General features: G+C 43.8%; 1 protein-coding gene across 6 annotated transcripts in view; it reads left to right on the forward strand.

The window, feature by feature from the left end:
- Nucleotides 1-23,038, forward strand: part of MAGI3 (membrane associated guanylate kinase, WW and PDZ domain containing 3) — a 64,381-nt gene that overhangs the window by 35,035 nt on the left and 6,308 nt on the right. For 4 of the 6 annotated variants that reach the window (XM_021376968.1, XM_021376973.1, XM_021376970.1 and 1 more), the window contains 17 exons: nt 1,680-1,799; nt 2,555-2,764; nt 4,070-4,244; nt 5,060-5,139; nt 6,591-6,648; nt 7,421-7,515; nt 8,089-8,277; nt 8,960-9,568; nt 10,470-10,501; nt 11,868-12,021; nt 13,384-13,475; nt 15,877-16,069; nt 17,153-17,338; nt 18,034-18,219; nt 21,498-21,600; nt 21,707-21,839; nt 22,318-22,461. In XM_021376968.1, coding sequence (XP_021232643.1) covers nt 1,680-1,799; nt 2,555-2,764; nt 4,070-4,244; nt 5,060-5,139; nt 6,591-6,648; nt 7,421-7,515; nt 8,089-8,277; nt 8,960-9,568; nt 10,470-10,501; nt 11,868-12,021; nt 13,384-13,475; nt 15,877-16,069; nt 17,153-17,338; nt 18,034-18,219; nt 21,498-21,600; nt 21,707-21,839; nt 22,318-22,461 — 2,759 coding nt within the window. Of the gene's footprint in view, nt 1-1,679; nt 1,800-2,554; nt 2,765-4,069; nt 4,245-5,059; nt 5,140-6,590; nt 6,649-7,420; nt 7,516-8,088; nt 8,278-8,959; nt 9,569-10,469; nt 10,502-11,867; nt 12,022-13,383; nt 13,476-15,876; nt 16,070-17,152; nt 17,339-18,033; nt 18,220-21,497; nt 21,601-21,706; nt 21,840-22,317; nt 22,462-23,038 lie in introns of those variants that run through there. The other 2 variants (XM_021376969.1, XM_021376972.1) reach the window with 2 other exon arrangements.

The following is a 23,038-nucleotide window of genomic DNA, read 5'->3' on the forward strand; positions in this document are numbered from 1 at the left end:
ACTCTGTCCAAAGCTTTACTAGTACAGCTTCATCTCTTGAGTTGCAATGAAAGTGACTCCTGGTATGGGCTGACAACACAGCAAAGTCTTTGGAATTCAAAGCTCAGAGGATTTCAGGAATCTCTGTGTTTAGTTCACTGGAAGTTATCGCTGTTGTTAGAGTAGCCATGTTATTTCCCACTTGGGAAATAAATCTTCCTCGGAACAATCAAGCAAACATCATGTGAACATCGTGAGTTCTGGGACGTCGTACACATGTAGTTGGGTGGTAATGTACAGAAAGGGTCGTGGTGACAGAAGTGATGAACCTGCTCTCCAGTGCTGTTAAGAAAGCGTGAGGAAATGGGACAAGAGGCAGAGGGGCTCTGTGACCAAGGGAGAAGAGGAAGGAGCAGGGCAAGGACAAACTGAGTGTCACAGCAAGACTTAATGAGCTGGAGGAGCTGGATGGACACGTGTCTCTTCAGTTGTGCCAGCCCTTCTGCTCTGTGCATCTGTTGGCATCTCAGTCCAACCAGCGCAGGTGCGAGCCTGCCTTTATCTAGGTGCTGCCTCCAGGGCTGCTGCTGCAAGTGGAGGTTCCCAGGGAGCACCCTGTAAGGTGCATGGTGCTAGGACAGCTGCCAAACATCCCGTCTTTGCTCTTCACCCTTCGTTGTTATTTCATTTCTTAATTACCACAAAACCGTCCTTTGCCTTCTCTTAGAGGTCCTCTCATTTAAAAAGACTTGTCATTGTTTGAATTTAAATATTCATTGCACTAGAAACTTCAAAGTTTGTCAGCTAATGTTTTTGTAGCTACGGAAATTCCATCCTCCTACTACAGTTGTTGCCATACTGAGCGTGTCCATGAGTTTGTGAATTTCTTAAAAGCTGATAATGGTGAAATGCCATTTATTTGTTAGCAGCCCTCGTTGATGCTGCTCCCTCAAAAAAAAAAAAGATTGATGTATGCCTTTCCTGCTTTTAACCTAATAGGGTTTTAATGAATAAGTAAATTCCTTTCCAGGGCAGCTTTAATTAAGCTGTTATGACTATGGGTGGCCCTTACTTATAGACACAAAAACTTGGAGAACTTCTGTATGTAATATGGCAATTTACTGATCATGTTGAAGAAGCTTGCCCCTCACCAGTGTTTGGAGTATGGATGAATTGCCCTCCAAACTGCAAGGTTACAATACGATTCCTGTGCCCATTTATGGATTTGGTCACCCAAAGATCACGTGTATTTGGTCATGTTGACCTCATTCCTGAATTGATACGGATGCTCAAGAAATGATGGAAAGATGAAACACCCATACATCTGCATTAAAATACCACAGCTCTTAACAGTCACCCAGAATCCCAGGCTGCTGTTGCCTGGCCCATGTAATCATCAACTTCTGCAGTGTAAGTTTTCGGTTCACTGAGCTTAAGGAAAAATGTCTAATTATTGCCTCATTCCGCTTTTTTCCTCCTCCTTCCTCCATATCATAACTTATCATTCCTACACAATCTCTTGGCCTAGTTTTTACACATTGTTGTTCACTTGCTTGCCTGTTCTCTTATCATAGCAGAATGAGGTCATCATTGTATAAAGCCTCAGAAATATCTTGTTTTTACTTATTTTGACAGCAGACTGCATTTGGTAAAAAGGCAGGATTTAAATACCTTACAATTGTGTTTTCTCTTTTTTCCAGGCACTACAAGGGCTCCCAGAGATGGGGAGGTCCCCGGCGTAGACTATAATTTCATTCCTGTTGAGCAGTTCAAAGCACTGGAAGAAAGTGGAGCCTTGCTAGAAAGTGGAACGTATGATGGTATGTGGATGAAGTTTGTTGGAACAGGAATTAATATCCAGTACTCACATCCAGTATCTTGGTCTAAGTGTAGCTCTCTGTATCCAGGAGGTGCCTCTTTTCCTACGCACCTTGATGGTCATTGCAGGAGTGGAGAGGCAATATGAAACCTATCTTACAGCTGGAGTGCCTATGGGAGGAGTGCTGGTCTTTTTTTCTTCTTTTCTCCCAGTCTTAGAGAACTGAGGTGTTTTTCACAGAGGCATGCATCAAAGGGACGGGAGGCAAGGGGAATCCTGATAAAGTAGGGAAAAAGTATCCTGCGATAAAAACAAAAACGTTTCATTGAAGGCAGTGAACCGTCAGGAAGCAATTAGCTAAGACCTGGAACTGCCATCACGTGATAGCCTTTTGCTGTGACTTAAGGGGCAGAGGGAACTTTATGGGGATGTGAGGAACCTTAATGTGGGAGTGGAGGGACTGGACCCCAAGCCCAGCTTTGTTTAAAGCAGGTGGGAGGAGGGAGGAGTTTGGCTCAACCCTCAGATGTCTTGCACTGCTGTACAGCATCCCCTGCGTGCAGATGTGCTTCAAGTCATGTTTGCCTGTTCTCTGTTGCTTTTTGCTACAGAATGATTTACTTTTTGGCACTTCCAACAGAACAAACACAGACATCTTACATTGCTTTTTGGATGTAAATACCTGCAGTGTGATCGTGCTTGCACTTTGGACGAGTAGCAGTGCTTTTGTTATCCTGATTTCTGTCTCATTAACAGGTAATTTTTATGGTACTCCAAAGCCTCCAGCAGAGCCCAGCCCCTTTCAGCCTGATCCAGTGGATCAAGTTCTCTTTGACAATGATTTTGATACTGAATCACAGAGGAAAAGAACCACGTCAGTCAGCAAAATGCAAAGGATGGACAGTTCTCTCCCTGAAGATGAGGAAGAGGAGGAAAAGGAAGCGGTTAATGGCAGCGGAGGGATAGGTTGGTTACAAGGGGAGAAATTCCCTGAAGTATTTTATGAATGAATAAGGAGTATACGAATAACATCCATGCTTGCTTGAACTGCTTCCTTAGTTTCAGTGAAGTTTGAAAGCAGTTTTCTATTCAGACGGGTGTTTTTACTCTCCTTTGAAATTACATTTTAAAAAGAAGCAGCTGTTCTGCCAGCCAGATGTGCAATTGCATCATAAAGTGCACTGCTCAGTAGAGAACATGTAGTGCTGGGCAGCAGCCAGTTACTTGATTGGGAAAGAAAAATTTATCCATATAACAGAATCCCTTTGCAGAGTGTAATTCATGCCCTGTACGATTAATCGTTCCATTTTGGTAAGATTACCGAATGCAGGGGGTTTTAGTGAAACAATCAGGCTGAGGGGCAGCACCAGCTCATACTGTAAAATGTTCAGATTATTTTGTTGAAGGGAACTGCAGAATACCCCAGGGGGGGGTGTTTGTGGAGAGGAGTAAAGCGCAGCGCATTGAGCCTGGACCAGTGTCCAGTAGGATGTTTCAGAGCTTGGCAGCACGCCCTTTTCGTGTTGCTGTCATGGTTATTCATCTCGAGGGGGAAGAACTGATGTTGGAGAGAAGCTGTCACATTGAATTTGCAGATGATCCCGTGTGTGAGCGTTTAAGAAAGACTGATATTGACCGGACCTGACCTAATCTTGCTAGCTTTAGGGCTGGCAACGCCGCAGCACGGAGCACCCGGTGGCCTGGCTGGTGGTGACGTGGAGGTCCCAGGCATCATCGTGTGGCTGGGGGTACCGGGCATCACCTCTGGAGTACCAAGCTGAGGCTTGCATTTGGAGTGTTATGCAGGGATTTGGGGGAGCTTTTATTTCTTGTAGCTTGCAGGAGAGAGGTGTGTTTATCTTTCTGGCAGTTTGGGTCTTTTCTACATTTTTGTGTTGGCGCTTTGAGGAATGTTAGTAGGGTTTCTATTTGTTTGTTTGTTTATTGGTGGCATTACAAACGCTGTTCTCTGTGTGAGGAGAGAAACAAATTAGTCAGCTTGCATTTCTGCCCATGCTGATTTTTCAGCTAAGGCTCAGACGAATAATACGAGGTTAATTCTCTTTGGCAGGGGCAGAACAGAGTTCAGTTTTTTTCATGTCAGCTTTTCAAAGTCCATAGCTTTAAAAAAAAAAAAAAAAAGTGGAAAAATGTTCATCACATCCAGGGACGTATTTGACATTCTCTCATAGCCAGATTAAGAGGGTGGTGCTTAGTGAGAAACAGCATAAGCATCTGACAAATAGTAATGCTTTCCCTGAACAACTGCAGAAAACAAAGAAAAACACTCAGATTCTTCTGACTGGATGAAACCTGTTCCCAGTTACAACCAGACAAGCAGCTCCATGGACTTCAGAAATTACTTGTCAAGGGATGAAACCCTGGAACCTCTGCCCAAGAACTGGGAGATGGCCTACACCGACACTGGCATGATCTACTTCATCGAGTGAGTAGCCCAACACTGCCAGCAGGAAAGATATGTGCTGAGGAGCCACAGCCTGGGAAGCTGCCTCCTGCTCTTACACCTCTCCTGTTCTTTTTCCTCATATTTCTGTATGGAATTTTATATATTTCCTCTCTCTTGTTCCTTACTGATAATCGTTTATGCTACATACTTGATTGCCATTGTGCAGGAAAGTGTTACAGCTCCACATGCATGGTCAGTTTGTAATATGAGTTACATATCTCACAAAATGCAAAGCTGGATGGATGTTGCTAGGTAAGGCAGAGCATCATGTAAACTTTTACAATGACAGATCTCTGAAATCTGAGAACTTGTGTATTCTTTCTTCTCAGCATGTGTTTCTTGGCTGGGAATGCCTACTTCAAAAGATGAGCAGCACAGATTAAGGTTCAGGATAGGAAAGCAGTTCATATGTGCACATGTGAAATAGCCTAATTCATGAATTCTGAGGTGAAGAGAAATAAAATCCTAACTGAGTGTTAAGTATATGACCAAAAGTATTTGCTGCTTTCAGATAGAAATAGAAGATGTTTCCTCATGAGGTTTTGGGGTAGGGGAGAGCGTACCTCTCCTGTTTCACATCTGTCCTGGGGAGTCTCCAGTGCAGGTACCTCCAAACATCGTTGTTGCCTTTCCTATTTCGCATTTGACTGTATGACTGAGGCATAAACAGAGGTTAGGTTATCTAAAGACCATGGTTTGACCAAGATAGTAAATATTTAAAAGTGAAGGTAAAGCAAAATGTCTTCAGTCTGAGGAATTCCTCTTCTTTTAATGGGCTGTGTTTTGCTCCGCAGTCACAACACCAAGACAACCACATGGCTTGATCCACGGCTCTGCAAGAAAGCCAAAGCTCCTGAAGATTGTGAAGATGGAGGTGAGATATTTAGAGTTCACTTGTTCCTTGTGGCTGATAATTGGCTGAGTTTATCAGGGCTGGGTAAGATCCATTACTGCCGTGACAGAAGCTCCTTGCTGACACATGTGACTCTGGAGCAAACAGAGCACAGTGCTGAGTGTCCATAGTTCAGTGGTACTGAGAGCCCACCTAAGACTGGGAAAGACCATAATGTACTCTTCATGGAGCAGTGGAATCTGACTGAATCATGGATGTATCTGCATTCCTGAGAATAAACTGATACATTTTATTCCAGTTTGTATTATTGCTAAGGAGAAGGCTGGATGTGTCAGTGATGATCACACTGGAAATTGTTATGTGGGTGGAATATGGCAGGGATAAAAGGTCCATAAATACAAGAATATATGAAGAATGAAGATGCAGCATAGTACCTATTGCTAGTAATGCGTATTGTGTGTTTTATGGTATAATATTTGAATGTGTAAGTAGAGGTGACAACTCTTCATGCTGCTGCTTCAAGACCTGTAGGTCAGGCTCATGATTGACCCACAGATGATACCTGCATCCATTTCCTATGTGGTCGTGTGATTTAGTCAGCCAAAAAAAGGAGTACCAAGTAGCTCTGTCTTCATCAAACACATGTTACAAAAGCTGAGGCAGATTCAGAATGGCCTGTCATCTCCTTCAATTGCACAGGCTAACAATCATGTATTCAAAATGAAGCCAGCTGGAGCAATGGACTCATACTGGTGCTTGTTAAACATACGTGCAGCACACCACAGGATAAAAGAGCTCTTGAAACAGAGAGATGCAGGATATCCAAATGAACAACGTTTAAATGAATAGCCCCCCTGGGTCTTTTGTCAAATCCTGTGGAGTGATGCTGATACTAATAAGTGGTAACATGCTGTCATATGCTGGGAAAATTGCTGTTACCTTCAAACTTAGGGCAGCCTCAAAGAAGATTACACAGAAATTTTATCCTTCAGAATGTCTCGCTACCTGGTTGTGTCAATTATTCAAATATTTAAATTTCCCCGGTCAAGGTAACTGGAACAATAAAGCTAGAGTAATTGGACCTCTGTTTTAACTGCCTGCCACCTCTAGTCAGTAATGATCTGCTGCTGGATACCATCTCACCAGGCTTTGTATTTTTTATTCCCTTTTATACGCTCTTCCTTCCCAAATAGGTTAATTTGGATCTTGTCTTTAAGTTTATTACAGACCTAACGTGATGTGGTTTTGTTTTAAGTCTGTTCCAGTGGAACAAAGAGTGAGATGTACAGGGTATCAGATTCCTTGGAATAAGCTAATATTTTCTCATTAGAGGGACCAGTCTCAAACAAATGAAGGGAGAAAAGTGACTTCTACTTAATTCATGTTTTTCATCTGTCCTTTTGTTGTAAGAGCTCTGATATTTGCAGATAGTTTCCTACCATAGTGGAGAATTTTGTTCTTTCTGATTGCAGAACTCCCTTATGGATGGGAAAAAATAGAAGATCCACAATATGGAACATATTACGTTGAGTAAGTGCTAATCATTAATTGGAAATAGTCACAAACTGAGCAGAAAGTAGTGAAGCACTTTCTTAGCAGCGTTTACAGGTTGTATTGAATAAAAACAAGTTCTAGAGGCCATTGTGCACATTTCTGAAGCACTGAAGATCCATAATACGACTGTACTGACCTATTGCAGTAAATTTCTTCTAGGGAAGGAAAGCAGGTAGCAATGAAAATAATTAGTAAGTGGGAATGAGCTGATGTCATTTGCATTAGCTGTAGCAAAAATAGGGTGACTTGATTTAAGAGTGAGAACTGTAAAAGAGCAAGAGTAACAAATCTCATTGCTGTCTCCAGAGGGACACTAAACTACTGCAAAGCTCTTACCAGTCTTCTTCAGGTCAGGGGAAATTAAACCTTTCTGTAACCACTGTTAAAATGACAAGCAGAGTTGCAAATACTAAGGTGGAAGCAACGCATAGCTGGTGTCAAGAGAAAAAGCAAGTTTTCTCTGTTCTTAGCTAATAGAACCTCTTGGAAGTTTGCAGAGTGAAATGAAGGTATGCTCTACCTAATGGTTACAATAAGTGAAATTGCATTGTTTTTAGAGGTAAATCAAGTTGTTGAAAGGGAAAAAAAAAGGTTTTCCACATTCATTATGATAGCTTGGCATGCCTTCTTCCAGAGTCTTAATCTGAGATCAAACAGTAGTGTTTGTAGGTTGTCTTTTGTGATTGTCTTTTCTGTGAAATGGGCAGGATGGTTTCCTCTGATATCTTGATCTACCTTTTGTCCACAGTCATATAAACCAGAAAACTCAGTTTGAAAACCCAGTGTTGGAAGCCAAAAGGAAAAAACAGCTAGGACAGACTGATGCTGGCCCTTCAAAGTCAGGTATCACTAAATACTGTGTTCTTTATCACTAATATCTTGATCTTCAAGTGAGCATTGCTTGTAATCAGGTTGGGAACTGATGAAGAAATTAGCCTTGTCTTTCTGCTGGCCCTTATGGTGTTGCTCTTCAGACTCTGTAAGGTTTTTGGAATTATTTTTTTTATGTTAAAACTGAATTGAGACCCTGGCACTGCTTTAAAAGCATTGTGGTAAATCTAAAGCTGGTTGTCATAAGCTACTTTGGAATACCTAGAGGGTTAGGAGAGCCAGCTGGAAGGTGCAGGTAAAGCTGCTCCTTCAATTTTTTTGCTTTTAATTTATTTTGACCTTGATGTTCAAAGGTAGGAGAGCAAAAGTAGAAATTAGAGGTGGGAGATTTAGTTTGTCCTCTGTTTTAATCTGTAATACAATTTTGAAAACGCGTATGTTTGTTACCCAGGCTTTAAGATATCTTCCTTCTTTCTCTGATCCTCTATTTTATGTGTCCTTGTAGTCACCACAATTTGGAGATTTAATGGCTGCGATAAAGCAGCATTGCTGACAGCTGATTGTATTGCATCTTATCATGCACAGGACCAGAGAAGTCTCTCTTCACTAGAGATCCATCCCAGCTTATAGGAGCACTTATACGGACGTCACTGAAAAAAAGTACAATGGGTTTTGGTTTTACAATTATCGGAGGGGACAGGCCTGATGAGTTTCTCCAGGTGAAGAATGTGTTAAAAGATGGACCTGCTGCACAGGATGGGAGAATTGCACCAGGTAACGTATTATTTCTCTAAGCTTGCATTTCTGTTGATGCTCTTTAAGAGAGTGCAGCAGCTGATGTGCAAGATTGATAGGACGGTTTACTCCTGGGAATATTGTATTGCATATGCAGTTTCTTGATCAACACTGATGCACATTATGAAACAAGGTTTCAGGATTTGACATGTACTTTCACTTCATCTTGAAAATACATGCTTTACCACGTGTGGCAGCAGCGTAACGCTATGAAATACACGTGGGCACAATCCTAGCTTAAGTTCAGCCAATTCTAAAATAAACATAGGAACCCCCCCCCAAAAAAATCCGATTTATGTTTGGACTGAATTTAGGATGCTCTAAAGTATGAATTAAAGCAGAAGACATCTGTTTGCAGCAGTGTGTGTGCACTGCTTCATCTCCTGTGGCTGTATAGTATCATTTTTTAAATCTGCTGGAGATTAAACTTTATATATTTAGCATACTGTGTTCTGAGATGACATAGAATAAATGCAGAGAGGAAGTCCTTTACGCTTCTTGGAAACAGACAGTGAAGGGGTACAGCCAGCATGATGATTTTCTGAGCGCTGCACGGTGATTTTGTCCAGTTGGACTTTTTTTTCCTGACCCTCAGAACACTGGAAAGGTGTGTGTAGTTCTGTTTCTAGTTTTGATGCTGTTTAACTTCCTTTTTTAACAGGTGATGTCATTGTAGACATAAATGGAAATTGTGTCCTCGGCCATACCCATGCAGATGTTGTCCAGATGTTTCAGCTAGTTCCTGTCAACCAGTATGTGAACATGACTTTGTGCCGTGGCTATCCTCTTCCCGACGACAATGAGGACCCAGTTGTAGATATAGTGACAGCTACACCTATTATCAATGGACCACCTGTGACCAAAGGAGACATTTGTCTGACCAGCCAGGAGTTAATAGCCGGAACGGTTGTGTTGGACCAGAATGGAAAAACAGGCCCAATGCTGGTCAATGGTCGTCTGAATGGCCCTTCCATGGATACAGGCGAGCAGAGGATCTCCGTTGCATCTTCAGGAGGCTCTCAGCCAGAGCTGGTCACCATCCCTCTAGTCAAAGGTCCTAAAGGCTTTGGGTTTGCCATTGCAGACAGTCCTACAGGACAGAAGGTAAAAATGATTTTAGACAGCCAGTGGTGCCAGGGACTTCAGAAAGGGGACGTAATCAAGGAGATCTGCCATCAGAATGTGCAGAGCTTGACACATCTGCAGGTCGTGGAGGTACTGAAGCAGTTTCCAATAGGAGCAGAGGTGCCGCTGCTCATCTTAAGAGGAGGTAAGTATGTAAATTTACAGCTGTTGTATATGGCTACATGCTTTTTAAAGTCTTCTTTTAGTGTGGTAAGTTAGCTAGCAGTTTTATTATGTCTCTCAGCCATGATGTTCGAAGTTTAATTTATTGCCCTGAGTATTTGGGGTGAGAGCATGCTGCTAGGGATCTTGTTACACAATAATAATTATAATATGTTCAGACACTGTCTCTTCCAAGTGTCTGGGGAGTGCTAAAGCAAAAGGGTAGTCTCTGGCATAATACAAAGGGTATGATTGATAGTGTTTTCTGAACGTCTCCAAGTATATTCCAGTAACTGTAGCTGTACTGGACAGGTGATCACAAGTGGCAAGAAGCATCAGCTGTAAGATGGAACCATTCGCTGAGATGGAAAAATTATCATTTTCACATTTGCATATTCATGCCTCTTTGTTAATCATTTACCAGATGGAACTGAGTGAATTAGAAGGCAACACATGACTGCTTTAGTGTCCTTTGAAGGTTTTATTGTAGCCTTTAGAGTGGCACTTCGGTCATTTGTTTTTGCAAAAATCTCCAAGTCTTTTTCTCTATAAATGCTACTATTTCTTAATCAGCTAAGGAAACAGCTAAGGCAAGTGAAATTCCACCAGGCTAATTCACAGCCTCCTCCACTGAACTCGTGTGTGATCTGGCTCACCAGCATCTAGCAAAAGGAGAAATTCATTGCTGCAGAGTGAGCAGCTCTGATTTGAGATTTCTCCCAAGTGAAGGCTTTGGTCAGCTGAGCACTCCCTTGCAATTTAAAATCGGAATGAATAAACAGTTATCACTGTCAGCTCAGGAGGAACTGATTATATTGCCTTAATGCTATTTAAACTTGGATGACTTAAAACTGAAATTGTTCTCTTCGTTGTATTTTATTCAGGTCCACCCTCACCTACCAAATCTGGCAAAGTGGTGAGTATTTACAGTGTATTTAAATTTATTTCTGATAAAGAAAACTGAGGGGGGTTTGGTGGCAAAAAGACTCTTTAATACGGTCTACTTAAAACAAAAGTTCTTCTGTAGAATCCTTTGAGTGCTCTGAGTTTGATGGAAATAATGGGTTTCTTCTTTCTTGCTCCTGAAATATCAAGAATACCGTATCTGTTTTGGGGGGGGCATTGATAATGATCTGTATTGAAGTGAAATAGGATTTCTAAAAGAAATGTAAGGTACTTCAATATTTCTGGGTCCTCACATAGCATAACCAAGTGGTTAGTGCTCCCTTCTTAATGCACTGTAGCTTTACATTTCTAGTTTGATGCTCGTTGTTTTTGGAAGTTCACCCCACTGGGGAATCTTTAATGTATTTTGACTCAGTAAAGAATCATTAGGATTGGTAAAATGCCCTCAGACTGTGAATAATAATTGTTGTTGTGAGCACTTCTCTTACGAAGTAGGCTTGTTGATGTCCAGCAGTGAACGCCTCCAAGAGCAGAGCTGCTCATTGAAAAACGTCTTGTAGGCGACAAATGATTTCACTTTTGGAAAACCCCACTACCAGGATGTAGATGCAGCCCCTTTTTCTATCTGTGTCCTGCTGTTCCCGTACGAAGGCCGCATCGGAGCAGTGCGATAACGTATGCGAGCACTCGAGCTCGGTACGCTTGAAGCACTCGCTGAGATTTGCAGATGTGGTTTCTTACAAGCATGCAGCTGCCTGCAGTAAAGAAATTGCTGCGCAGATCGGTGCAGCTTGAGGACACGGGCTGTGTCGGCGTGGCTCCCGTGTCAGCGCGCTCTGCAGCCATGCTAAAAATACCCAGGGCTCCGGGAGCGGCGTTCCGCACACGGGCAGGAGCAGCTTTCCCGTGGAGCACTCAATGTTCAGTGGCATTAAGCGACGTGGCAAATGAGTTCAGTTAAAAAGGGCAAGTCCTTGTGTTCGTGGACGTGCAAGTGTGAAAGAGCTAAGCTGCTTGGGGGGAGTTTTCTTCCAGCCTCCAGAAAGGGCATAGCTCAGAATATTCTGCTTGTGCTGTTCTTTGATGTGCACAGATGCGTGCAGACCACCGCGTGCCAGTTTTCCAGGTTGGGTTTCAGCCCTAAGTATTTAGACTTACTGTCCGCTGGAAATGAGGATGGGAGGCCACAGGGATGCTTGGTGGCCTTCTGTCTTGAAATGGAAGTGTTGCAGCTGTCACAGGAGAAGAGAAAAACGCAAAGACTGCTGACTTATTCCCAATTCATTTCGCCTCTCCGCGACATTTATCTTTGCACACACGAACTCCTTCAGGCTCTTGGTTTAACGTGGGATTTGTGGGGTGGGATTCTGTTCCAGAAGGACAAGCAGGAGAGTTCAGGGAGCTTGGAAGCGCTCAGTGATGCCATCCCGCAGCCGATGCCTTTCCCCCCCAGCGCTGTAAGATCCGGTTCTCCTAAACTGGACCCTTCAGAAGTCTACTTGAAGTCCAAGACTATGTACGAGGACAAACGTGAGTATATCAACCCCAGCTTGGGAATACTCCAGTATGACAGAGCCTTGTCTTTGGCACGTGTGCGGTAAAAGCACTGTATTGAGTTTGTTAACCGTGTATAGATACAAACATTTCAACTGTGCATAATTCACACGAATTAGAAAACTGTAGAGCCCATTTAAAAATAAATAAATATACATAAAGTGTTTTTCAACCATAGTTTCAATCACATAATTAGTCGTAAGAGTGGTATAATGTTCTAATACGATGTTTGCTGTCCAGAAATTTCTGAACGAATTGGTCACGTTGTCGGCCTGGCAAAGCAAATGTGACTTCTGGTTCCAGAATGGGTTGTCTGGGGGTTATGGCCTATTTGAGCAACCTTTATTTAAGGGAATTTCATGAACAAACTTTCACTTGATCTGAGTAAATCCTTGAGGTGTTTTCTCCAAGAACCTCTTGTGTTCTGAGCTTTGTTACAGTTATTTTAATGGGCCCATTGACATACAAAACAACCATGCAGGCAGTTTTTTTTTAAATATTGCTCATGAATAAGCTGAGTAAAGAAACATTAGAAAGCAGAGCAAAATAAAATTATGCAAACAATACCAATAATTAAATGGAACAGGAGATTTATAGAATCATAGAATGGCCTGGGTTGTACAGGACCTCAAAGATCATCGAGTTTCAACCCCCTGCTGAGTGCAGGGTCGCCAACCACCAGACCAGGCTGCCCAGAGCCACGTCCAGCCTGGCCTTGAATGCCTCCAGGGACGGGGCATCCACAACCTCCTTGGACAACCTGTTCCAGTGCGTCACCACCCTCTGTGTGAAAAACTTCCTCTTAATATCTAACCTAAATTTACATCTAACCTACATTTACAATGAATTTACATTCGTTAGATGTTAGTGTGAGCCCATAACGTCGGGAACTCGCACCCTTTTACAGCAGCTTGGTAATTCTTGGTTTTCTAAGATAGCCCAGTTCTAAGGTAGGACCAAAGCAAAGTGCAGGAGCTGGACTTGGTGATCCCTTCCAGCTCGGGATGTTCTGTGGTTCAGACCTGACTGCTTCAGCATTTATGGGAGATGGCCGAGTTGTGCTGCAAAGTAGATTTCATCCCGGCTCACTGTGTGAGTGCAGCTGTGATTTCTCCTTTGGCACTCATCAAGCTGTCCTTTCCTTTTTCATCTTGAATAGTTGTTTTTTTTTAAATCCATTTCGGAAAGAGAACTTCACTGAAGTTTTAACTGTTAGAATTGTTTATTTCTGGTTACTGTGTTCTGTCAATAAAAAGAACTGGCATGCACGACAAAGGAATAATCTTTCCATAATCAAAGGTAGCTCATCACGTGTTTTGAAATGTTGTTTTCTCTCAGCTCCAAACACGAGAGATTTGGATGTTTTCCTGCGAAAACAAGAGTCGGGCTTCGGTTTCCGCGTGCTTGGAGGGGACGGACCGGATCAGCCTGTAGGTGAAACTGGTTACAGTTGCTTACATGTTCCCTTACCGTGCTGCTGTGGGGATGGCTCCTGCTCTGTCCTCCTCATTTCTTCCTCCTCCTGAGGAATTCAGTGATGGGGAAAAAAGGATCAAGTCAGTAATTGACTTTGAAAGATCGAGAATCAGTGCAGATTACCAGATTGATTCTAAGATCTGGTTCAGCTCTAGTTCCTAAGAGAGGAGAATCGTTTCGTCTTCAGTCGGTGAAATGCTCCTGAGTAATCCAGTTAAAGCTGGGAGGTGTAATCCAGCTCTGGTTAAAGCCAGACAGAGTGAGCTGTGCTCTAGCAAGCACGCCAGCTCTTTGCGATGTGTGTCCAGTGCTGTTTCTCTGTCGGAGCATCCCTGTGGGTGTGATGTGTGCTCCCAGGCCTCAGAGGTGCTGAGCGTGGCCTGGGGGCTGCAGCTCAATCCCCGGGACTTGAGTGGACTTGGGTGGCTGTGCAGGGCCCGACTGAGGAGCTGTAGTGGGTGGAGGCTTTGGGGTGAGTTGAGCTGGAGGCTGCGGGGAAACAGTTCTGCCTGACTAGTTTGAGCCCAAACGAAGGGAAGAAAATGGTTTGTTACCTTTCTTTTCTTTCCTCATCATAGAATCATTTGAGTTGGAAGGGACCTTTAAAGGTCCAGCTGTCCTGCAACAAGCAGGGACACCTACAGCTCGATGAGATTGCTCAGGGCCCTGTCCAGCCTGACCTTGAATGCTTCGTGGTTTAATCTGCAAGGCTCCTGTTCTTTTTTTACCCAGAGCCTTTCTTTGGCAGCAGGAGTTCACTGTCAAGCCTGTAATTCTGGTGCATTTTGGTAGCAGTTGCTGCATCTCAGCAAGGGTTTATAGGGCCGTGCTGGCGCTCAGCCCTCCCATGCTCTTGGCACCACGTGCACTGGCAGTGCTCAGTTTGCTGCGCGTGTTGGAGCTTCCTGGGGAGCAGATGAGCAGAAGGGAGCTGCTGCTTTCCCTGCAGAAACTCGCAGGCTGTTCTTCTGACTGCACCCTAATGAGACGAGGCAGCTCTGGGAGGTGTTGGACCTCCTTCCCCTTCCATCCTCCCTGCACGTTCTCAGAACCAAATGGTGTTTTGTCAGTCAGTGTGGTTTCTGGTGGGTTCATCTCGAGGATGCAAGCACAGCCTTTCTAGTGTGTTCTTCCAGGCTAATATCTGCCTTGTGTTTTTCCCTCTCATCTTCAAAAATACAACAGTGCTGCTTTAGGATTTGCATAAAAGCCTTGAAGCAGAAGCTGTTAGATTGGCTTCCTTCTCCAAATGGATGTAGGTGTTATTCTGCTTCCTGAGTGGCATCAAAATGCAGCTGTAACGTTTGCACAGGGAGAAGTACAGTGGTTAGAGCCTGGTTTGCTTTCACCTGGTCAGTGATGAGGGTGCAGTAAGGGCTTTAAGTTGTCAGTGTAGTGGTGTTTCCTTGCTTCAGCCTACAGAAGAGCTGTTGCATAATTTGACTTGGATTGAGGGGTAATTGTCAAGGAATGGCAAAGTTGGAGGCAGACTGGCAGACGCCCTGGGTTGTCTATTCCTGTTGTGGCAGGCTTTGGGGGATTCCCCTCGATTTCCTAAAAGGCAAACGCTTTTCTCTGGAAAGAAGTAGTAAGACTGATACCATATGTCCAGGGCTGCTCCTTCAGCTGTCAAGTTAAGAGAAAAAACTTTTGGAGTAGATAACCAGAGACTGCTTTCTGATTGTAGTTGAAGGAATGTGTTTGGGTTTTTTTCCCATTCACAGCTGTGATCCAGTGCTAGTCTTTTATTTTCTAACATGCCTTTAAAGAAAAGGAGAGTGGTGTCTCTCTAGAGCAAAACCAAACAATTATATTTCTGTTGCACTTTATAGCATTTGTCACATTTGGTTTCCACAACAACCATAGCTGTTGGTGTCAAGCTAATGTCACAAATGCTGTGTGCAGGTGATCTGCTCTCCATTGCTTGACCTCAGACAACTACTGACAGTGATTATTCTTAACCTTTCATTTAACCTGAATGTGATTCTAACATGTGAAATAGCATTATATTTAGTAGCACTTTTGAGGTGGGGATAGACGCATTTGATAAGGGGAGCGCAGCTGTTTGAATTCATTATCTACTCACCAAAAGCTGTGTACTGAAACGAGGACTAAAAAATCCCCCCAAACTTTGTATTTACTGATGTGTTGAGCCCCACGTGGTGTCCATTCAGTCAGTCTGTGAGAAGTCCACTCTTTGGCCCTGCTTCTGCTAGAAGTGGACAATCAAATAATCTTCTAAAGGATCTTTCTAAAAGCTTTTATCTGTCTGGATTCACCTGGGTTCCAACCACTGTGAGTTCTGATGACTTTGTGTTCTGCCATTCTAACCCACTGGCCGTGCTCTGTTGATAGATTTATATTGGAGCCATTATCCCGTTGGGAGCTGCAGAAAAAGATGGCAGGCTTCGAGCTGCTGATGAACTCATGTGCATCGATGGAGTCCCCGTTAAGGGGAAGTCACACAAACAAGTTCTGGACTTAATGACCAGTGCTGCACGGAACGGTCAGGTGCTGCTCACAGTCCGGAGGAAGATCTTCTTTGGTGGTATGTGTCTGTCTGTCTGTCCAGAGAGTGTTCTGCAGGAAACAGATCTGACCAAAGGAACGCGCTCGTTGTTGCTGTCAAATCAACTAAAACTGTGCTGAAACGTGTCAGTTATTGTGCTAGAATTGAGCAGCCTGAGGTTCAGGAGTGTCAGCTGTAATTCTGAGTAAATGGAGAAAAGCAGAACTTAGGAGTTGATGCTTTGGCGCTTGCTGGCTTGCGCTGCTCACACAGGTAAGACTGAAAACTAAGATGGCAGTGGGATTTTCTTCATCCCTTCTCCAGATTCCTGTTAGAACGGACGTTAGTGCTGTGTAAATTGAGTAATAGCACAACCTGCGTTCTGTGCTACACGCTGTATTCTGAAGCCCATCGATACCTACGTGCAGCAGAGATGAGTGCATTCAGAGCAGAGATGATTCAGCGCAGCATCTTGTGATTCTGCAGTTTGAGATGGGTGTCCAGATCTGCAGTGTACAGGAGGTGTTTATCCTTGACTCACTGCTGCTTGATCATGCGAACGACAGAGCTGGAAAGGAGCTCAGGAATCCTGAGGTGGTGCCCTGTTCTGATCAGTACTCAGTACTGCTTCTGCAATGCTCTGCTCAGCCGTAACTCTGAGTGTGTACAAGTAAAAGGAAAAAGCATCTTAAAATCATGTCTTCAAGTTGTTCCTCATTTAAGATAGCAATAGTTCTCTTGTGCAGCTGGATCTCTGCTGTAGATCTTGTACGTGTAGCTTGTTGAAAAACCATGATGTGTTCTACTACATAAAAAGGCATCGCATCACTCTGACAAAGTTTGTTGTACGCACTGCCAAGTCTGTTCTGCTCTGGGAAATCAGGCTGCAGCGCCTTGCATATTTGTGTACACCTGCGTAGGGCCCTGGGGCTCTGAGTGCTTCATCCAGCATCTGATTTCCATTTTATATAGATCACATTGTTTATTAGCTTCTTGCGTTCCCAGGCAGGCAGTGTTTCCTCTTGCTGGCACTGATAGTGAGATGCACAGTTTTATTGTATTTACCTGATAGAACAGCAGCATTGTTTTTGTCTTCATCGCTGTTTGTCTGTTACTTTTAAGGAGAAAAGCAAGCAGAGGAGGAGGAGTCGCAGGCTGTCGTGACGCAGAACAGCTCTCCCAGACTGAATCGGGCAGAGTTTGCAACCCAGCAGTCCCCAGAGGTCTATGATGTCTGTCTGCAGCGGAAGGAGAACGAAGGATTTGGCTTTGTCATTCTCACCTCAAAAAACAAACCTCCTCCTGGCGGTGAGTGCTGTTCTCTGGTGGTTTGGTCACTGCCTGTCCTGACCGGTGCTGCAGTTTCTGCTGTGCAGAAATGTTCTACAGCTTAACATGAAGCCACTGTGTTGTTCTAAAGCTGAGATATTCTAAACCAAGTAATCAGCAGCGGAGTCTGCAACCCTGCAGTGCTTTTCTCTTCACAGTCGGCTCTTAGGTTTATGTAATACTTTAAAAGTAGTCTATGAAGGGAAGTGTAATTAAAATTTAAACTCATGGTAGATGCTAGAAGGCATCAATGTCTGTTGCTTCGCAGTAACTTCTGCATGGGCTCATTAAAACTGCCCTTGATGGTTTTTTAATCTTGGACGGCTGCTGTCTGTGTGTTCCAGCTTTGCTGGCGTGGTCCTGAAAAGTCAGCTGATAATCCTCACACGTGCGTGATGTCCCTCATCTCCATGGCCCCTCAAAAAAGCACGTTGGGTAGCAGTGCTGGGGTAACAGCTCCACAAAATGGGTGTACAGCAACCCCCCTTGTTTGCACTCGCTCTGATGTGTGAGGCTTCCTTCGTTACCTGCAGGTTTTTCACTACAACGCCAGTGTTCAGAGCAGGGAAGGTCCCTGGGATGATTGTGGGAGGTCTGGGTCTGCCCAGTGCTCATCTCACAGGGATATTAATCGCGTTCTGAAAAAGCTGATGAGCCTGTTCCTGACTCCGCAGTGATTCCCCACAAGATCGGGCGCGTGATTGACGGGAGCCCCGCGGATCAGTGCGGGAAGCTGAAGGTGGGAGACCGCATCTCGGCCGTGAACGGCCAGTCCATCGTGGAGCTCTCCCACGACAGCATCGTGCAGCTGATCAAAGACGCGGGCCACGTGGTGACCCTGACCGTCGTTGCTGAGGAAGGTGAGGGTGCACGGCCTGCTCAGGTGAACGTGGCTGCCACTCGTGTCACATCCGTTGTCTGTAGCTTTCGAGGTCAGTTCACGTACGAGGGAGTGCTTTGGGGTGTTTGGGGGAGAGATCCATTTCCTGCAGAAGAGCTGACTGCAGGTGGGGCAGAAAGGAACAGCTGCTGAGTGGTTACGTTGAAAAATGAGATGCAACCAATAACAACGTGATCTGCAGGAAGGCAAATTCTCATGGTCTCTGATGGGAGGAGGAGACTGCTGCCGACATGGAAACATGCCCTGTCCAGACCCTGTGTTCTTCCACTGAAGTTATCCCTCCTAGGGGGGCAGGCAGGCTGAAGGACCGCGCTGGGAGGGAAAATGTGCTGTACAGATCCTCTCCACTTAGGCACTCTGAGTCTGTTCTTCCTGCCGTGTTGAAATACACAAATTAACTAGTACTGCATCCCTAGGATACAATAGGAAACACCCTGTAGTCTTGAAAAATGGCCCTGTTCCTGCTGGCCTCCCAGGCTGCTAGCAGAATTCTTCACACACAACTGTTGTATGATCTCAGCAGCAAAATGAAGATTTGTGGCTGCAAAGTCCCATCTTAATAGCCCATATTTTTAATGAAAGCTCCCATGCAACATTGCATTCAATATGGTATTGTTCCTGCACAAACAGTTCACTATAAATACGTAAAATCCAATCATTTGGAGAGAAAAGCTGTGTACCAATCCTGCTTACCTCTGCATTTTTCTGGATTGCTGCTTGTGTGTTTAATTAAACTTGCTATCGTTATTTGGCCAGAAGGTTGGCTTTCCTGGTCTTTTCAGTAATAAATACCTAAAGCCAGAATGTAAATAAAGCCAACAGATCATTCTCTAATTTCACATTCATTGCAAATATTTAACGTGCTATCTCAGCCTCTAATACAGGATTTCAAAGTCTTCATTTCCCTTCTTGTTAATTCCTGAAGCAGAGAGACTTCTACAAATTGCTGTTCTTCTATTAAGATTTTCATTTCTATCAAATCTAATTCATTGCAGCTTGAAGGAACGTACCTCAAAGCAGTTGTCCAGGGCAGTGTTTGTAATGCAGGTGAAGTTTGAGTTGGCTGCATTAGATCTGTTTCTCTTGGACTCTCAGTCAACTTTGTTTTCAGAATGGACTTTCTGAGTAGAACCTTTCTGTCCCTTATTTATGCATGACCTCACCTGGATGCTGTGTAAGAGCTCAGCTTTTCCTCTTTCCTCAATTAGTGATTTGGAGATAAAATTAGATTGAGAAGACCAGTTGGAAAACATGTGTGACTTAGAGGAGCTGAAGTTGGCATGTTTTAATGAGTTTTTAACAAGGAAAGAGAGAGAAGCAGAACCTGTTCCACAGAAATGGGAATAAATGACCGTTCTAAAATCCTCACTCATTTAGTTGGAGAGTTGCAGTTACTCACAGCATAACCTCCTTACAGCACAATTCCTCAGTAAACCAACGTGGCTGTAAATTAGTCACACTTCAGCCATTTCCCACTACTGGGGTGCCTGAGCTTTGCAGGGATTGTTCACAAAGCAAAGGACAAAGACAAGATGCAGCTCCAAAGAGAAAAAACACCCATTTTGCCAGGGGCTGTTCAGCATCACAAAACATAAACCCCTCTTAGAGCTTAATGTTCCCCAGTGCATCATCTTTAGTGCTGTCCTCTGAGACTGGCAATGAAAATACTACCATGTACCACTTCTCTCTCCCTCCTGGCTTTCACAGATGTGTGGTCTTTCCTTTTTACATGGATAAACGAATTGCACTTCATGCTCCAGAAGACATTCTTGAACATTTTTCACAAAAGCAGGAGCCTGTCAGCTTCTGTCATGTATTAGCTAGAAACACAAGAGAGAAAGCAGAAAAAGGACTGGAGAATTTGTACAAACAGATGGCATTTCTCTTGCCTGTGCTTCTAAATTAAAATTCTGAGTATAAACCAGCAGTAAAAGTTGACATTTTGTCTCTAGAGAAAAACCTCTTTAAGGCACGTCATAGTAATAGCACCAAGCAGTCCTGCAAACGACTTCTGAGGTCCAGCACAACTGAGAAATTCAGCCTAATAATACACGTTGTGTTTTGCTTCCCTTTCCTGAAGGTGCTTGAGTGCTTTATATATTTTGCTAGGGTTTGGGTTGGTTTGTTTTCAGCTTAGAAATGCAGTAATGAGGTGCACCTAACAGCACTGGAGCGTCTGTAGTTTGGCTGGTTGGGATTTTTTAAAAAACACGACAAGGAAAAGGAGTTTATTAGTTCATAATTCAGTGCATAAGTTCATCTTGGGCCACAACTTGCCATTTAAGGCTCTAGCTAAGAGGCAGCTTTTTACATAGGCTATGGTTCATTACTCTTTTAAGTGATAGAGACATTTTGTATTCTGAAACATGTTTTTTTCATTTACTGCAAAGTGCACAATCACTGCTCTTTGTGGAAGAGAAAATAATCTTAAATTATTTTAAAGAATTTTTTCTTAAAGTGTCATTATACTTCAGTTTTTACTTAGCCTTTGGAGAAGGCAAAACACTGCAATCCTTGCTGATACATGCCAGTGATCCGTTCCATGACCTGTCCTCTACTTGGCCAGCTGGAGACTGCACTGCAGCTGCAAGGAGTTGTCATTTTGCATCTATAATTAAGAGCTCACCTGTTAATCAAAATCATCCCTGTGGATCTCCGTTCTCCTCTTACCTTTAGGAAGGGATATGATCTCAAATGTCCATTGTTGTTCATCCCTTACAGATTACTGTTGTATTGAATATCTGAACCAGCGTCATAGACGTGACTGGCTGTAATACCTTCTGGTCTTTATCAACTTGCAGACAGTCTAAAAGCGTGTTGTCTGTGTCTGGTTCAGTTAAAATCACATTTTTTTTCCGGAAAAATCAATGTAAGTAAGAATGAAATTCTTACACGATTTATTTTGTGGAACCAATGGCAGTTCACTGGGTTACGGCACTCAACGTAGCAAAATCCCCCTTCACCTTGTAGCTGTTGTGAGCTCAGCTCAGTGTGAGATGCCCTGCAAGTAGAATTGCTATGAGCAGCACATTGCCTGTTATGCAGACTGCCTTTCTGCTCGTCCTCTGAAAGCTGCAAGTGTCTTTCCCAAAATTTCAGAGGCAAATCGACCATCTTGTTCCAGGCCCTTGAGAGTAGCACACGCAGCGCTCCTGGTCGCTGCGGTCCCTCGATGTGTGTGCCTAGCTTCTTGTTCCAGAGTTTTCTCTGACTGTTGGTTTTGTTGGAATTTATTAGAACACCGTGGTCCTCCGTCAGGAACGAACTCTGCCAAGCAGAGCCCAGCTCCTCAGCACCGACCTCTGGGATCGGCACAGACCAGTGTGTCCAGCACAGACAGGTACAGAGCTTTTGGGTTTGGGAAAAGGAACTGAGAACAACTGGACGAGCTCGACTGGTGGGATTGCTAAATGCAAAGGTGTTTGCTTCCTTTTGCCTCTCTGTAGGGGAGCCACAGAAGGCGAAGCTGGAAAAGAAGTTTCAAACAGTTACAGGCTGTCGTGGCCTGAGCATAAGCACTTGACACAACCTGATGCTGGCGTTGCTTCAGTTGTTGGTAGCCGTCACTCACAGGCGCAGGTAAGCGTGCAGAGGCGTGCAGAATAAATGCTGGGTCATCAAGACACTGGTGAAATTGCCACAGACTATTCAAAATCAGAACAACAAAGCATTTCCCCGTCTGACATGGGTAGAAATGTTGCTTATAAAAAGCGCACTAAAGCGTTTCATAGAACGTGTTTGCTAATTATTTATATTCCTCTGCTTATCAGAGTTGAAAAAAAACAAAACCCTTGGAACAGGGCTACTACTGACCCTCTGGAAAAGTTCCTTCAATAAATGTTATGGCTATCTAGAACTCAGAAGGAAAAACATTATTTACGTGTAAACTTAGAAGGAAACCATTACACCTAGTCGTACATGAGTTGTGATTCATTCAGTTTAAGCTGTGTGTTGCACGTATCTCAAGATACAGAAATGTGTGAAACGTTAGAGAAGCGAAGATTTAAAGCTGCCTGCAGGTCCTCAGCTCTTCCTTCTGCTCTCACTTCTTGCACAGAATTCTGGCTGTTTTCCAGTAGAACTGGAAAGAGGCCCTCGTGGCTTTGGGTTCAGTCTTCGAGGAGGAAAGGAATACAACATGGGTTTATTCATCCTTCGGCTTGCTGAAGATGGACCAGCTGTCAAAGATGGGAGAGTACATGTGAGTTTGTCTTCTCTCATCAGTTCGTTAGCACAGACGTCGGCCTGCTGACACATTGCAGTAGCTTATAGTGGTAACAGCCTGTTCTATTCCATGAATTCAGGATCCCAGCAGGCAGAGCAGCATCTGGGCAGCTGTCCTTTCAGCTCTTACTGTGCAGTGTGTACTGTGCAAATGCTGTGGTACCAGGCTTTTAAAGGGGAAAATAAATGGGAAAACTTTGGCCATCCAAAATGAATCAATCTGTCTATCCATGTGCTCGAGTTAGAGTAACGTACGTGTTCCAGGGTACAGCAGCAGGAATGCAGGATACTTGAGGAGCCCAGGCAAGAAATTGCATAGGGGAGCAGAAAACTGAAAGCAGAGTCACGAAGTCAGTGGATTTATTAAGGATTTTTGTGTGTATATTGTGCTGTTGTTGTTCTGTGCAGTATTTGAAGACAAAAGGCTGTTTTTTTTCAAAGATTAATAAGCTAATTCTTATGTTTTTATAAGGAATTCACTCCCAAATACTGTAGTAAGAACACCTGACAGTGATAAACATCCTCAAGCGTACATAGTTCTCTAAATCCTGGCC

The sequence above is a fragment of the Numida meleagris genome, chromosome 25 (assembly GCF_002078875.1).
Source record: "Numida meleagris isolate 19003 breed g44 Domestic line chromosome 25, NumMel1.0, whole genome shotgun sequence".
Classification (NCBI taxonomy): domain Eukaryota; kingdom Metazoa; phylum Chordata; class Aves; order Galliformes; family Numididae; genus Numida; species Numida meleagris.